This window comes from Arctopsyche grandis, chromosome 8 (genome assembly GCF_051622035.1).
Source record: "Arctopsyche grandis isolate Sample6627 chromosome 8, ASM5162203v2, whole genome shotgun sequence".
NCBI classification, from domain to species: domain Eukaryota; kingdom Metazoa; phylum Arthropoda; class Insecta; order Trichoptera; family Hydropsychidae; genus Arctopsyche; species Arctopsyche grandis.
The window spans coordinates 25275254-25291632 of NC_135362.1; the positions used below are offsets into that span (position 1 = coordinate 25275254).

Here is a 16379-nt window from a genome sequence, read left to right on the forward strand (position 1 = left end):
GTTTGCAAAAAATATATATATCGATCCCAAAATCGAAATTATTAAATAGACATATTTTGGGAGGATCAATTATGTGCACGTGATTATAATTTTTTTACGTGTGCGTGTGACTTTTGTATACCTACCTACGTAAATCCAAGCAAGATGTCCCTCAGCAATTACCTGACGATGAAGCCTCAACTGGCCGAGTTCCGCGCTGGATCAGATCGAGACACCATGAGTGAGGTCAGCCCTAAGTTCATGTTTATTTAAATTGATTAACTAATAAAAAATAGTTTTATTATAAATATGTATATCCCTTTTATAAAATATAACTTTTTATTTCTTTTTACCACCCTTAATTTTAAATGGGGTAGCAATTTCAGTATATATTTTTTATTCATTCAAATTAAAAAATGAAAGTATAAAACTAATTAATACTCCATTTAAGATTAAGGGTGGTAAACAGGAATAGAAAATTACTTTGTCAACTGTCAAATTTGAAAAAAATCGTTTACTTTTTTAATAATTAGAAATGCAATAACAATTTAATTCAAACTAATATTTTAGCTATATTTCCATACGTATGTATTTATATATTATTCTAATAATCTAAATGAATTATTTAATTGTATTAATATTGTAACAATAATTTTGCAGTTAATGTTTCAGTCATTCGCAGTATTTTATACATATATACTTATTATTTACTATATATGTATGTATGTATATTATGTGCATGGTTTTTATTTTGCTAAAATTATTTTTTTTAGTACTAAAAAAGGTTTATTACTTTAAAAAATACTACTACAAATTTTTTTTTTAGGGTTTAGTCAATTTTTAAATTATTATGCGTATTTATACACATCTTAAAAAACAATTACATCAAAGACTCCCTACCATTTTTCAGATATCGATCCCTTTTTATAAAAGTCAACTAACCCGCGATCTCAATACATCTGAAAAATACATTTTTAATGTATAAAAAATATAATAATTTTTTAGGTGACCACACAGAAAACCTTTCGCCACCCCATTTGGGGTTTTCCGAACCCATAATTTAGACTTTGAAACTTTAAGCCAAGCACAATGCCTTTGCATTGAAACACTAAAAAAACCACTTTGTCATGGAAATACCCATACTCTATTTATAATTTCCTAGAATTACAATTTAAAACTGCATTCAATTACATAACTATGAAGCATATTTACTTTGCCGTCGCTTTCCTCATGCCTGAGGGTCGTGACTTTCCCGTCTTCTGACTTCCATAATACGGCCAATCATTATCCTTCAGCCCTCTCTTCCTTTGCTTCCCTCAACGCTTCAACACCAATTTTTCCAATGTGGTCTTGCCTCGCGATGTACCCAAAGAATTGGAGGATACCCCTAAGACAAATGGTTAACAGCCTATCGCTAACCATTTCGCATACATAGTGATGCCCCAGGTTTTCCAAATTTCCATCAGTTTCTTCATTAAGATTATCGCCATAGCGATCTGCCCTAATTTCAGTCTCACCCTCTGGTATAAATTGACTCGTGTACAACTTCAAGATCAGATAGAACATCCGTCCTCACGAGTTGACTACGTCGATCCACCATCATAATTCGCTCCGTTCATCTCAAGGCATCGCCATATGACTTTATAAGTGTGGTATTATAGGCGTATCAGATAATTGGATATGCTTTTGCCCCCCCCATTTTTCATTATATACTCCCCATAAATATTGAACAACATGGGAGACATGCACTACGACTTCACACAATCAAAACCCTTATATTCCATGAAGCAAAGCACCACTGATATTTCGAACTTACGGCTTTTCTCTATAATCAGAATCTGCTCCCTGGTTCCATTGCCTTTGACAAATCCCACTTATTCTTACGGAATCTATGAATTCAGGTATTGTTTGAACCTTTGGTGTATTATTTGAAGAAGTATTTTGCTGGCATATGAAAGATATGTATTATTAATAACTAGCTGAACCCTGCATGCGTTGCAATTCCACAATAACGCATGCAATTCCCGTTCCTGTTCTCGTTCCCGTTCCCATTTTTCGGAACAACGCAGGCAGCGAACACCCTGGTCGCGACGCGAAAACATTTGAAATTATAGCGAATGACACTCATTCCCGTTTTCGTTCCCGTTTTTTTTTTCACAGTAATCTTCCTGGACATGCATACAACAAATCCTGAAAGTTCCATCGCTTCAGTGGCTTAGGAGCCTATTCGAGACACACACACACATAGACATTCATTTTTTTATATATATACATATATATATATATATATAAATATAATAACATGAAAATTATTAACTGAATTTATGATGTTTTTCATATCTACCTAAAAAAGTAATCGAAATCCTAAAATATGTTTGATATAATTATGAAACCATTGTATTGTTTGCTTAGGTTTCAGATTCGGGTACGGCTGGTTCAATGAACTCGGCGATGGGTTCTGCAGAAGAATTGCAAAAAGTAGCTCTAATTCTCAGTATACCCGTAGAAGATGTGGTCCAAGATAGATTCCGAGTTGATCGGAAAAAGTTAGAACTAATGTTGGCAGGTAATCGTACAAAAAACCACATTTTCCTATATCATTATTCGACTTGTATTCATGTTTTATTTTCTTCTGATTTTAGACGATATAAACGAAGATGAGTCGGCTGCTAAATTCTTTCAAAATGTAAGGCTTCTAAATATATATATATATATATATATATATATATATATATATATATATATATATATATATATATATATCAGTGGCGGCTCGTCCTAATGGGCTGCCGGGCTGCAGCCCCTCCTATAAAATTCTAAGATATATGTTTAATAATACATTTAATATTTTATTTAATAATGATATTTTTTTTATTAATTGGATGGACGAACTATTGGATGGACGAACTATTATTTTAAATATATAAAGATTTTTTTTCTTTTAAAAATGGAAGAACAAAAGAATTCAGTAAAATATTTACAAAATTTGCACTTTTCACGACTAGAACTTACCGAAAAAGTCGCTATAAAAGCATTACGCTGCCTCACTCCCAATTTAATTATTTCACAGCCTGCAACTAGTAGATCTTTTAGTTACTCGCGAAAATTTAATCCAGACATTTATAAAAAATACAATTGGTTAACGAGATGTACAGAAAAAAACGCGTTATTTTGTTATCCGTGTCTTTTGTTTGGAGGCGAGTCGCCAGGCGAAGCATCTTGGACGAAAACAGGAGTTATTGACTTAAAACATTTAAACGATAAATTTAAAAACACGAGGGAAGTGTCGAACACTTAAAAAATGTGTGTAATCTCACGATTTTGGGAAGCTTGTCGGCGGGAAATAGATAAGCATAACGAAAACGTCAAAAAAAATCGGGATGTTTTATTTTAAATTATTGATTGCGTTAAATTTGAAATGCCAATGAGGGGACACGATGAAACAGCTCGTTCGAGTTTTTCGGGGGCTTCTAGAATATTCACAAAATTTCGACGATTCTTTAAAAAAACATTTTCAAACTTCTTCGGTTTTTAAAGGGACATCAAAAACTATTCAAAATGAACTTTTAGATTGTATTTTGAACGTGTGTAGGGAACAAATAAGTGCTGAAATAAAAAAAGCAACTTATCTAGCTGTTATGGCAGATGAAACAACCGATGTATCGATGCATTGTCAACAGGTTAATGTTTTTCGTTACGAATTAGGGGGTTAAGTTTTTGAAAGGTTTTGGGGTTTTTTTTTATCCGCGTCGCGAAACCAGCAAGAACGAATTTTTTTTAGCAATCTTACTGGAGTACCAGCGTATTTTTCGAAATCTTCATCACGTTTGGACGCACCCCTTTAATGGGTGGTGAATTTTGCTAGTTTTTTTTTTCAATAATACTTAAATCCACATGGAAGTGGTCGTACGCCAAAAAATGTGCTTATTTTGTCCTGTTATGACATGATAGAATAATTATGGTGACATTTTTTAGACATCTTTTCAGTGCAGCCCCGCCACTAAAAATTATCACGAGCCGCCACTGATATATATTATAAAAATACAGATTATTTTAATTATGTATTTGTATTTATATAATTCTTATTTATTAAGGTAATGGAAGAAACTTCTACAGTTATAAATTGGCCTTCCAGACTGAAAGTAGGAGCTAAATCAAAGAAAGGTATTATAATTTAATTTCCAGCAGATATGCTGCCTCTCTCAAGTATTTAAATAAACACTATCGATGATTCTTATCATGATTAATATTTATTTTTATTTTAGATCCTCATGTTAGAGTTGCTGGCAAACTTGAAAGTACAAAATTGGCTAGGGATAAAATCATGCAAATGTTGGATACCCGAGTAAAACTTTTAAACGAACAAAATTTAATTATAACTTTATATAAACACTGCTTTACTTAATCGGATACGTTTTCATTTTCAGGGCAACAGAGTAACAATGAAGCTTGATTTAAGCTATACAGACCATTCTCACATAATTGGAAAGGTAACTACATAAGTTCGATCATTAGAAAAATTTTAGCTTTACTGCTTATACAGACATGTGTATTATTTCAGGGTGGTCTTACTATTAAACGTGTAATGGAGGAGACTGGTTGTCATATTCATTTCCCAGACTCAAACAGATCAAACCCGATGGAGAAGAGTAACCAAGTGTCCATAGCTGGTGATATGGAAAATGTCGAAAAAGCTAGAGCCAGAGTTCGGGTATAAAATAATGCATATGAAAAAAATACGTATAGTCATAGTTATTTGAGAAGTTATTTATAGTAAACATTCAAATTTTCAGGCCCTGACTCCGTTGATATTCAGTTTTGAGTTGCCTATTATGAATTCTTCCCAAACTCCCCCTGATTCATCGTCACCCTACGTCATCAAAGTCCAAGAGAAATACAACGTTCAAGTAAAACATATAATATTGATTAAGCAACTAAATGATATTTACATTAAATGTAGATGTAATTTCAGTGTTTTTTCTATAGGTTATGTTCCGCACTAGACCAAAGTTGCATGCAACACTCGTAGTGGTTAAAGGCCAGCAATGGGAAGTTCAATCAACAATGGAAGCGACAAATCTACTCATAAACTACATGTGTGGATCTTTAGCAGTGAGTATTATCTCCATTTGAAAAGGGTTGAAAAGATGGGGTGGAAATAATTAGACAGCCGGTAACTTGAAAATGAAAACTTTATTTCCTCAATCAAAGGAAACTTCATAGCATAATGCATTATGCCCTAAAAGAAATTTTTTAGCAAATCCTAACACATTCTTGGATATAATGCATCATTTTAGTTTCTAGAAGAGTTTGATTTTAACAGAATGGGGTACAAATGAATGGATGCATACCACACAAAATTCCAAGTAAGTCGTCCCAGAAATATTCCCGCAACATTTTAAGCAAATATTTCCTTTAAATTAAAGTGGCAATTTTCAAGATCTAATTTTTTATGCCCTATCTGTAGACACGTATTTTAGGCATCTATTTTTGTCAATTTTAGCATTTTTATTTTGCATTTTAGCGTTTTAAGGCATTAATAATGTTCAATTTTAACATCTATTTTTATGAAGTTTAATTTTAAATAATAAAAAATTTCGATGAATTTTAATCAAATTTATATTCATATATACAATTTAAAGACAACACAACAATTAAAAAATAATAGAAAAATTCAAAAATTAAAATTTCAATGAAAAAACATGAATATAAAAAAAGACAAAAAATATAAATATAAAAATATAATACCAATTAAAATTTATTAAAACATGGAGCATATTTCTACAGACTCTTTTTTGAGATTTGTGCGACGATCGGTAAAAACTACATTGTATTTACTAAAATACCTTTTATTGTATATTAATATATGTGGACGGCATCCACACTTACTATTTACTACTATTTACATAAAAATACCGTCTATTGTAAACTGCAAGCTCTGTTTTATCCCCTCAATTTCTTCACATAATAAATGGGCAAAGGGATAGAAAGACACTTCTAAATTGTCTATTAATTTTATAAATTTTGTGCAAATTTCACTTTTGTTTGTTATTTTAGCATCTATTCGCATATTCTACGAATTTAGCATCTATTCCGAATTTTAGCATCAATTAAGCATTAATAGCAAAATACCCAAAATACGTGTCTCTACCTATCTGTATTAAATGACAAAATTTTCTGAAAATTGCATTTTTTCCGTAGATGCAAACTTTAGTGCAGATGTCATTGGAAATTACACCGATGCACCATCCTGTAGTTCTGGGTCGTGCTGCATCTCAACTGAAGCTCATAATGTCCAATACGAAGGCTCAGATCATGTTTCCAGATGCGGGTGACCCAAACATCCCCATGCTGAAAAAAAGCAATGTCACTATTACAGGGAGCATCAAAGACGTCTATTTGGCTAGGCAGCAATTAGTTGTAAGTATCACATACATGTGGCTAATTACAATATATACATCAGTTCACCAATAAACATAAAACTTTATTCATTAAAATGTATCGATATTGAATTGAATATATTAGCTGAACTTGATATATACATATATGAATTCGATTTTGAATACAATTGTAGGGAAGCTTGCCGTTGGTCATAATGTTTGATTTGCCGGAGGAAATAAAAGATGTACAAAACGAACAGGTGACTGAATTGATGCAAAACTTCAATGTTTTCATCAATATACGTCACAAACCAAAGTTATCATCTCTGTCTGTCATCGTCAAAGGAATAGAAAGAAACGCAGGTACTCAACCCATTATAAATATGTACACCAATTCCATTTACCGCAGCACTATGGAGATACATTAGCTTTCGCCCATTATAAATGCGGTCTAAAGCGGTATCAGGAATATAATAGATTGCATACACAACGTAAATTTCAAGCTACCCGAATTAAGTAATATACATACTCGGAACTCGGGAGACGTTATTTTAAAACCATCAGATAGATTTTTAAATTTTTTTTTTTTCCACCATAAGTATACATATGATAATACTTTTTAATAACTTCTAGTGTCTTGAAACATGTGTGTTGCTAAGTCAAACAATAACTGAAGATTTTGGGTTATATGTGATGTTTATATGACACCTTATAAAGATCCTAACCTTTGCCACCCTGTAATAGTAAACTAGTTTACATTTAACGTTTATTCCATAATAATCATTCAACTTTCACATCAAATCTATAATGTTATATTGTAAGGCAGGGAAGGTATGTTGACCGTATCCCGGCCTAACGAAACACATGTTGTGTAGTTTGTAAGAGGATCGTTTATTTTTGTTCAATTGTTACAATGGTTATTGTATGTACGAAGAGGTTGAGCTTCGGAGAAGTGATCTGGTTGAACTCCAGAGGTTAACTCTGGTGTTGGGAGCTGGTGTGTCGCTTTATATGCGTTCTGACTTGAAGCGTGCTGCGTGCAGATGCTTTGTCTTCGTTTCCAGGACACGTGTTGACCTGTTTTCGAGGCACGTGTCTTCGGTACACGTGTGGTTTATAGCTATGGGGTCAGCGCCACGCGTAAATGACTTTTCAGACATGTGTTACGGTTGCCTGATGACATCACTGTTGGCTTTCGTTCGTTTTACGATCGAGCGATGAACTCTTTCTTCTGGAATTGTCGAAGGGGACGTTGCCCTTGAGTTATGCATGTTTGTACAGGATCGATGACGAGATCACTGGTTTTGATTCGTAATAGCACAAGTTGTGCTAGATTCCTACATTATAATAATCATAATACATTTTTAATGATTTTAATTTCAAAGCACAACATTTTGCAATTTAAACTATGTATATAGTTTACAACGCAGTAGCTTACAGGATACTAGAACAATGGTTATCTAATGGAATTTAGCTCCATAGTGCTTATGTAAACGAAATTAAGTAGTCACTACTAAATCTAAACTAATCTGAATAAATTCGAAATTTAAGGAGACATATATGAAGCTCGACGCCATCTATTGAATTTGAAAGAATCGTCTGTGACGGCAAGCATTCCAGAAAGTTACCACATCCCGATGATACCCGGATGCGAACAAGTTCCTTTCTTCAATCCATTCTCTCCTACTCATCACAACACTTTACCACCACAGTCACCGATGAACGTTACGACGACAGTCCACAAAATGACAAATAACAACAACAACCGCGCTTTCCCACCGCTGCGTATCAACGACGTGCCTTACTTTTCGTCAATGAACAGTCCTCAGTATAATCCGTCGACGCCGGGTGGTTATTCCAACACCCTGAGTCCTTTAACTTTAAGTCCTTCGGTGTTCACCCCAAATTGGGAACTGGTCACTCCTTCACCGCAAGGACAGACGAACGGAAACGTTTTTCAGTATCCGATCAACAACCCGACGGCTTCTCTCGCACCACCATCACATCACAACCTATGGGGAAGTAAGATCTATTTCTAGATTGTTTTTACATTATACTCATTTAATACAAGTAAATATAATCAAATATTACCTTTCAGATCCAACAGTTCAACAGCAACCGTTGCCAAACGTTGTCTTGCAAACTTTAGGAAACCACCAGTACAATGCAGAATATAATTTGGAGACGTGTCAAACAAACTCTAACTCGAGTAGCAGTCAATCGGTTTGTTTAAAAATATTAATAAAAACCTATGACCTAAAACTATAACATAAAAGCCTCTTCCAAGAAGAGTGTACCTCTTTATTCAACTACAAGGGTCATTTTTTAGTAAGAATCGTTTGCATATACTTAACGAAAGTTGTGGCTTTGGAATGCAACCTAGTCAAAATCGTGTCTTAATTTGTCTGTGACACTCTCAGTTGGTTTTGAGCTCTCGAATGTCTTATATATTATTTTTCAATAACATTTAATTCACAATCCCTCAACTGCTCCAAAGAAATGCTAGCAAATTTCTTCAATTGGATCATCAAGCTCGTCTCCCGATTTTAAAAATGCTCAGATGTTACAACATGGCTTAAGATATATTTTCATTATCAAAACAAGGATTTTGAATTACAATATATTATTGTGGCAAAACGATACAAATGACCCTCGTAAAATGAGCCGGCCATTTACTGTTGGCTAGATGTTCATTAAGGAATGTCTTTGGATATAAAAGGATTGCTGATCCATCAAACTGTAGGACACTAGCACTAGGTAAAAGAAAATAGAGGATTCTTGGAGGAGGCTTAAACCCATATTGGATTTTTGGGCCATTTATTTTATAGATATATATGTTTCATAAATTTATTTGGTTTTCTATTTGTTTTAAGAATTCCCTCAATCATCTTTTTAACATGAGCTCACAAGCAAGTAGTGGTTACCACAGCAATTTCACTGGAAGCACTATATCATTGGATGTCCACAGCGTTTCAGGTATATATTTTCATGTACAGTCTTAATTGTCTGAATATAGAGCTATTTTGAACAATCGCAACTAATTTAATTACATATATGCGGTGAAAACTATGAATTTCGGGTCTACAAGTAAACATTCAAAAACCCCTCTGCCTATCCAATTTAAAGATGCTCTTTGAAAACTTAATGCTCAATTATAGTTGACAGTTGGTTAAGGTCTTTTCTTCGCTTGTACCCATGTGTATTATATAATCTGATTATTTAGTAGTTATTTCATTTTTTAAGCGTTGAATAAAAAGGAATCGTTGATTTGAATATTAAAGAATGGTCAATCTAATTGTATTACTTTATAGTTCGTTGAAATAAATGTCTCCAAAAACAATTGAAAAATTTTTGACGATTCGTTTCAACGATTATCTTAATAAGAATTTAGAAATGCATACACTTTTTAATTTCGTACCAATCTAGAAACCAAATATCATTTTGGGAACTAGAAATTATATAAAGATATAATGAAAAACATATAAAACTTGAGGCTTTCATCAAAAACTAAAAATGCACTTAAGAGGGCTGTACACCCGAAACCTTAATTTTGTTGCCGTTCCTTTCTTCGATATATATATTGAGTTAATGTATATATTGAGTGAATGCGACAGTTGCGCTTCGACCAGATAATACGTATTTTAAATCGACAAAATCGAGGTTTCGTATTCTCCTCCAAAACTGGACCAATTTTTAAAAGAATTTCATCATCAGTATGAGAAAAATATTTTCTGTGCAACTATGTGCGTATTTTTTTTTAAATCGACCGTTAAATAAGCACGCTGGTCTCTTTTCGTGGATGTAAAAAAGAGGCGATTTTATATATGTTTGGCGGCTCCTAGCTCATATAAAAAATAACTAATCAAAAAAATAAAACGATAGATGCATCCCAATGGTGGATATCCATAGCATATTAAAAAATAATTTCTCTAGTGCCATAATTGAGAAAGGGAGAAGTGTAATCCGTTTGTATGGACAAGGCGCTGGTGTCCAGCCCTCCTAAGACAAAAAGTTCTAATACCAGTATTTTCTTAATATAATACATTTTATCTTTTTAATTTATAAAATATGTACTTATAGGTGGAGATAGTGTCAACGGAGGAAGCAATTTTGTTAGTCCGTCTGTCAGTCCTATAAGTAAAGGTCATAGTCCTACGCCATCACCAGGCAATGATAATCCAACTAATAATGGTAGTTATACACGTACATATTATATTTAAAATATAAAATTTGATATAAAACATTAAAAATATATATATTATTTTAGATTTGATAAACATATTGAACGAGATGGGCGTAGGAGACAGAAGAGCTCCAGGAATAGAAAAGAAGGCGCTTGAAACTATACAACAATCGCTCACACCACTTAGAGACTATCAACAGATGAAAATGCAAGCGACAAAAGTATGCTATCAATTTTATACAGTAGAATGGAGTGGGAGTGGAGCAGATATAATTAGACGATTAATATCTTAAAATGAGCACTTTAATTTAATAATAAATATTCATTAGTTTAAGAATAGTTAACTGTATAGTACTATACCCAGAGAAATGTTATATCAATAGAAGTGGCTTTAGGCGTCATATTGTTGTCAAGTGACGATTGTCCACAGACAATCCTAAATAATTTTAGCATCAGTCGTATTTGATGTTTGGTGCTCGACATATGTCCGATAAAAACTTATCTGTTTGTTTATATTACTCGCAAGATGGGCAAGCATCGGTAAAAATTGCACAATGCATTCAAAAACACAATAAACAACATGGGATACATTTTTATAAGTAAATTGGTCATTTAGTTCGCATATTATTCAATTAACATCGTAGTTTGACAGTTTGTATAGTGTATAAGTAAATTTATCCGATTGTATTATGTGCGATGTAGCGTATTTACGTGCCGCATAAAATTGACAACAATTATTTATTCGTAAGGGCCCCTCTATTCTTATTACATATCTCTGGGTCTATCTGCCAGGCCTTCCTGGTATATACATATCTATGTAAAAATTAAAAAGAATATCAACTGTTTAGTACGCGGGACAGATGTGTTGACCGTGTCCCGGTCTAAGAAAACACCGTTTGTGTTTGTAAGAGGATCGTTTATTTTTGTTCAATCGTTGTATATGTACAATGGTTATTGTATGTACGAAGAGGTTGAGCTTCGGAGAAGTGAGCTGGTTGAACTCCAGAGGTCCACTCTGGTGTTGGGAGCTGGTGCGTCGCTTTATATACGTTCTGGCTTGAGGCGTGCCGTGTGCAAATGCTTTGTCTTCGTTTCCAGAACACGTGTGTTAGGAACACGTGTTGACCTATTTTCAAGGCACGTGTCATCGATACACGTGTGGTTTATAGCGATGGGGTCAGCGCCAGGACATCGTTCGTTTGAGTACGCGTAACCGACTTTCAGGACATGTGTGGTGGTTGCCTGATGACATCACTGTTGGGTTTCGTTCGTTTTACGATCGAGCGATGAACTCTTTCTTTTGGAATGGTCGAAGGGGTCGGTGCCCTTGAGTTATGCATGTTTGTACAGGATCGATGATGAGATCATTGGTTTTGATTCGTAATAGCGCAAGTCGTGCTAGATTCCTACAACTGTAAATTAAAATATCTTTGACATAATGCTATACTATGTAGTTTGGTTTTATTTAACTAGTGATTATTTACAATTTATATAAAGTGTTAATTTTCAATTAAATAATCGTTTAATTGTTTCCAATCCAACATGTATATATGTGTATGTAAATTTCATATTTTAATGCTCATTTCTTCGAAGGCTGCAAAGGAAGCATTTTCGACCGATAACTATAGAGTTCCGACGAGTCGCTGGTCCGGCTATGGCTTCAGCCAAACTTCACCAGGCCACATGCTAAGTCCCGGCATACAGAGTCAAATCGTATGTTATTATGAAATTCATAGTATTTTTAAGTCAAAGCTTATGTTCGTTCTGTTTTATTTCGAACGTTATGTTTTATTTCGATTTCAGACCAATTCGCCGTGGTCTAACGACGTGTCAAAGACTCCGCAAAATCTCACCAGGCCTAATATTGCCGACCCGATGAAAACTCCCGTTCAGGGGAACAAAACATTCACGGAGAGTGCATCGTGTAGTTATCAGCAGCTCAGCCAACTGTTTACCGAGCACGGTCTGGACAAATACATACGTAAGCATTATTATGTTTAAATTGTTACGGGGACGAGTAGGAGATGGTGTAAAAATATTATAGTCACAGATTTTATCAGATGATTATATTCTTTAAATAGCAGTAAGTATACACGAGATTAATGTACAAGTTTGTATTACAAGTTACTGGGTCTTAAAGTGCTACCACAAGTTAGGCAGTTAAATCGCAAGTGGTCTTCAATATGTTTAACATGAGCATATATTCAATAAGGGTAACAATTTCAACCAATCACGTTTGGTAAAACAACTGATGATTAACAGTGGCATTCATGTGTAAGATAGTTTTAGTATTTGATATGTGTATCCCTTAGTGTATCGACAAATAGTTGGGTAGGACTAAGAGGGATAATAATATTTGAGGGTAGCACAATTCGTGAGAAAAATATAGTTAAGCAATAAAAAACAATATTTTAAGATTTATTATTTGACATATGTATCTCTTGAGTGTATCTAGAAATGGTTGGGTAGATATACACAATTAGTCATGCAGATTAAAAGGGATAATAATATTTGAGGGTAACAAAAATCGTGAGACAAAAATACAGCTGAACCAATAAAGATTTTGAAAGTCTCATAAATAATATTAAAGGAAAATGTCAATTAAGCGTGCGCTCAAACAATCAAGATCAAAAAACAAACGGGAATAAAGAGTAATACAAGTACATACATAGATTTTAAGATATTCACCACATAACAAAATAAAAATAAATCTATTACGTTTTTTTGGATTTTAATTATGACATATTGTTTGCAGAGATGTTTCAATCTCATGAAGTGGATATTTCTACGTTCTCCACTTTTACCGATGGTGATTTATGTGAAATTGGAGTTACTGCATTCGGAGCTAGAAAAAAAATGTTATTAGCCATTGCAGGTGGGTATTTGAAAACACATTTGATAAAATGAGTTGACAGTTAACTGATTTGATCACATTTTCAGAATTGAAGAAAAATTACATACCATCGCAGCAAATATCTACGAGAGTATAAAATTATTATAGTATTAAAAATGTTTTGAATCCAAATGTCTCAATGGCATTTTAAGAATCTTTTATTTGCTGTGCAAATTAAATACGATATATTTATTATATGTATGTACAATTTTATGGGAATTTATAACAATTGAAAATTTAAATGTGTTATAATATTTACAACATATTTTTTATGAGATTTGATATTTTTACCATCAGTATGACACAGTACTGCCAATATATAAATGTGAAGCGTTATTTATAATTATTAAATTTTATTTAAGGCCATTGCAAATATTATAGTTATTACAAAAATGTGCATTAATTTATAAAAAAAAACTGAAAAGATATGCGATATATTTTGAAATCTAATATGAAAGTGTGTTTTAAAAGAATATTCTGTTTATACAAATCAATCAATATAAATAAAATGGGGGGATTATTTTTATGATTTAAATGTACTATGAAAATAAGAATGTTATTTTTTCACGAATAATATATGTTTTAAATGCATTTTGTAGTGAAAATATTTGTGCGTCGAAATATAGGCCCAGTATATAATTTATCAAATCTGATCAATGTAATACATTTTGATACATTTATGTTTTACCATTGTCTATTATACATCTGCATAGAGAGAATTTTATTTTTTTTTTTGTACCTTTTTAAGTAATGTGAATATTAAAATTTGACTTATATGAAGTATTTCTTTTAAATTTATAAAAAAAAAACATTTATGTTTCCATACATTTGCTTCACAAAATGTATTATCCATTTCTGATGTTGTAATGGTGTGATTTTTTTTTTATTATTTCTTATTTTCTAAATATTGTCATCGTACGATAAATCTTCAATGTAATAGAAATCACCCGTAGAGCGCACTGTAATCTTTGACTCGTTAGCGATGAAATTTAAATGCATCAAAGAAGATGCATCTCTTCCGGGAAGGACAACACTTGAACGACGTGAACTGAGTCGACGTCTCTGAACATGTAACACACATTCACGATTCCAAACCTCAGGCTCGGCTTCTTTTTTCATATCAGCACCTCGACTCGGAGTCACAGTTTACAGTATGCTTACCGGGTTCTCTACATATTAACATACGATATTGCTATGACGTTCATGAATGTACTCTTGCCTCGTGGCAGATGACCATCGCCAAATAGGCTCTTCAGTCTATTTAAATAGTAATTTTGTACAAGGAATCATTTTCATGCATGGTTCTATATCTACAAAATCGTTGACGATTATTTTCCTTTTAACACATGATCAGCGTCCGCATGAAAAATATTCACCGCCGCATAAAATGTATGTTTTTTACACAGGGAAATTGTTTATTGTTTTATGAAACATATAATTCGGTCATCGCAAGTTTAATTATGTAAATATAAACTATCTGTGCCCCATTGAAAAGAGATTGATCTTATAAGAATTCAATTATGGTAATTATTAGATATGTTTACTATGGTTATGTAATTTATACATGATTATAATAGCCGTAATAAATTACCTAGATTGATTTATATGATATAAAATATGCTTTTTGAAATATCAAATAAGATTATTATTTTTTGTCACTCATCGAAAGCTATGTATGTTTCATTCTGTATAAATATATATTCATATAAATCATCCTTGTAATACTGTAGTTGTAAATATCATATTACATAGTTGATTATTACAAGGAAATTTCTTGAATTGTTTATAAGTATTTACATTAAAAACAATCATTCTTGAAATGCCTTACTTTAAATGGAATATTTTTAAAATGTTACATGCTACACTGCCTTTAATTCAAATAATATACAATGCATACTTAAAAATATTTATTACTTTTGACAAAATGTTTCTTTTGTTCGTAATTGGGAGATTTCACTGATTGCAGTAAATACATTCGGTTTCAATAAGTGTTTGTCGTATTTGATTACTTGCCATATTTTTATGTTTACGAATTGACACAGTGTACTTGATCAAAGATGAAATCAAATTATGCTTTAAAAATTCAATTAAAAAAGTGATGTGTATGTATTTGTATGCTTTTTTGTCGTCGCGCAATTTGAAGAAAACCTCAAAACATAAAAAATGCGAAAGAGTGAAAATGACCCAAAGACGTATAAATTTATTTTGTAATGTAATTTCGTATCACTTCGTGATCTTTTATTTAATCCTGACTCTTGTTATTATTCTCTAATTTCTGCGATAGTTTATCTGCTCGCCTCCCGCATTTTCGCAGGATTTTCGAATGAAAATTCTTCTTTTTTAATTACGTTTGACGTACATATATAATTCCATTGACCCAAATGAAACCCCCTAAATAATTCATCATTCTTTCATATTTTTAATGAATTGAAAAGGTTTTGATAATTTTCCTTTTAAGCTGATAGAATTATGTCCATTTTATATTTTAAATATTTGGCAACATGCAAAAATACAATTATTAATTTTGTAATCAAAAATTTAGGAAAAAAATGTATTGTGTATTTGCTTCAATTGGCCCAATTATGAATCAGTGTTATTCATTTCTTTTATACGATATATATGTATATATTTAAAATATCTAGGAGTTAAAAATGTAGTTAAAATTGTGAAAACATTCATTAACGTTTCAAGTTTTTGAGTGACTATATTGATTTGATTCTTCATTTTTGAATATATTTTTCCATTTTGAATTATCAAATTGAGTTCTATATGTTGTTTCGCATCTGTTCATATATACATAAAAATATGTTAAGAAATTATTACATTTTATATTTTATTTTTTAAGGATTATTACGAACATTTGAATGTTTCACAATTTTGTACTCAAATATTCATTATTTGTTATTTCGTAAAGAAAAAAATATCTTGAAAAAATGCATGCTAT

General features: G+C 32.3%; 1 protein-coding gene across 1 annotated transcript; it reads left to right on the forward strand.

The window, feature by feature from the left end:
* The first annotated feature begins 59 nt into the window (after window positions 1–59).
* On the forward strand, window positions 60–16077 carry BicC (protein bicaudal C). Its single transcript, XM_077435561.1, has 20 exons — window positions 60–225; window positions 2392–2545; window positions 2622–2665; window positions 4074–4143; window positions 4245–4324; window positions 4407–4469; window positions 4541–4690; window positions 4773–4886; window positions 4966–5091; window positions 6181–6399; window positions 6554–6722; window positions 7911–8381; window positions 8458–8582; window positions 9233–9335; window positions 10440–10550; window positions 10627–10763; window positions 12136–12255; window positions 12346–12523; window positions 13298–13417; window positions 13483–16077. Exons 1-20 carry the CDS (start codon window positions 145–147, stop codon window positions 13530–13532), a joined length of 2685 nt encoding a protein of 894 aa, XP_077291687.1. The 5' UTR covers window positions 60–144; the 3' UTR covers window positions 13533–16077.
* Window positions 16078–16379: the final 302 nt, after the last annotated feature.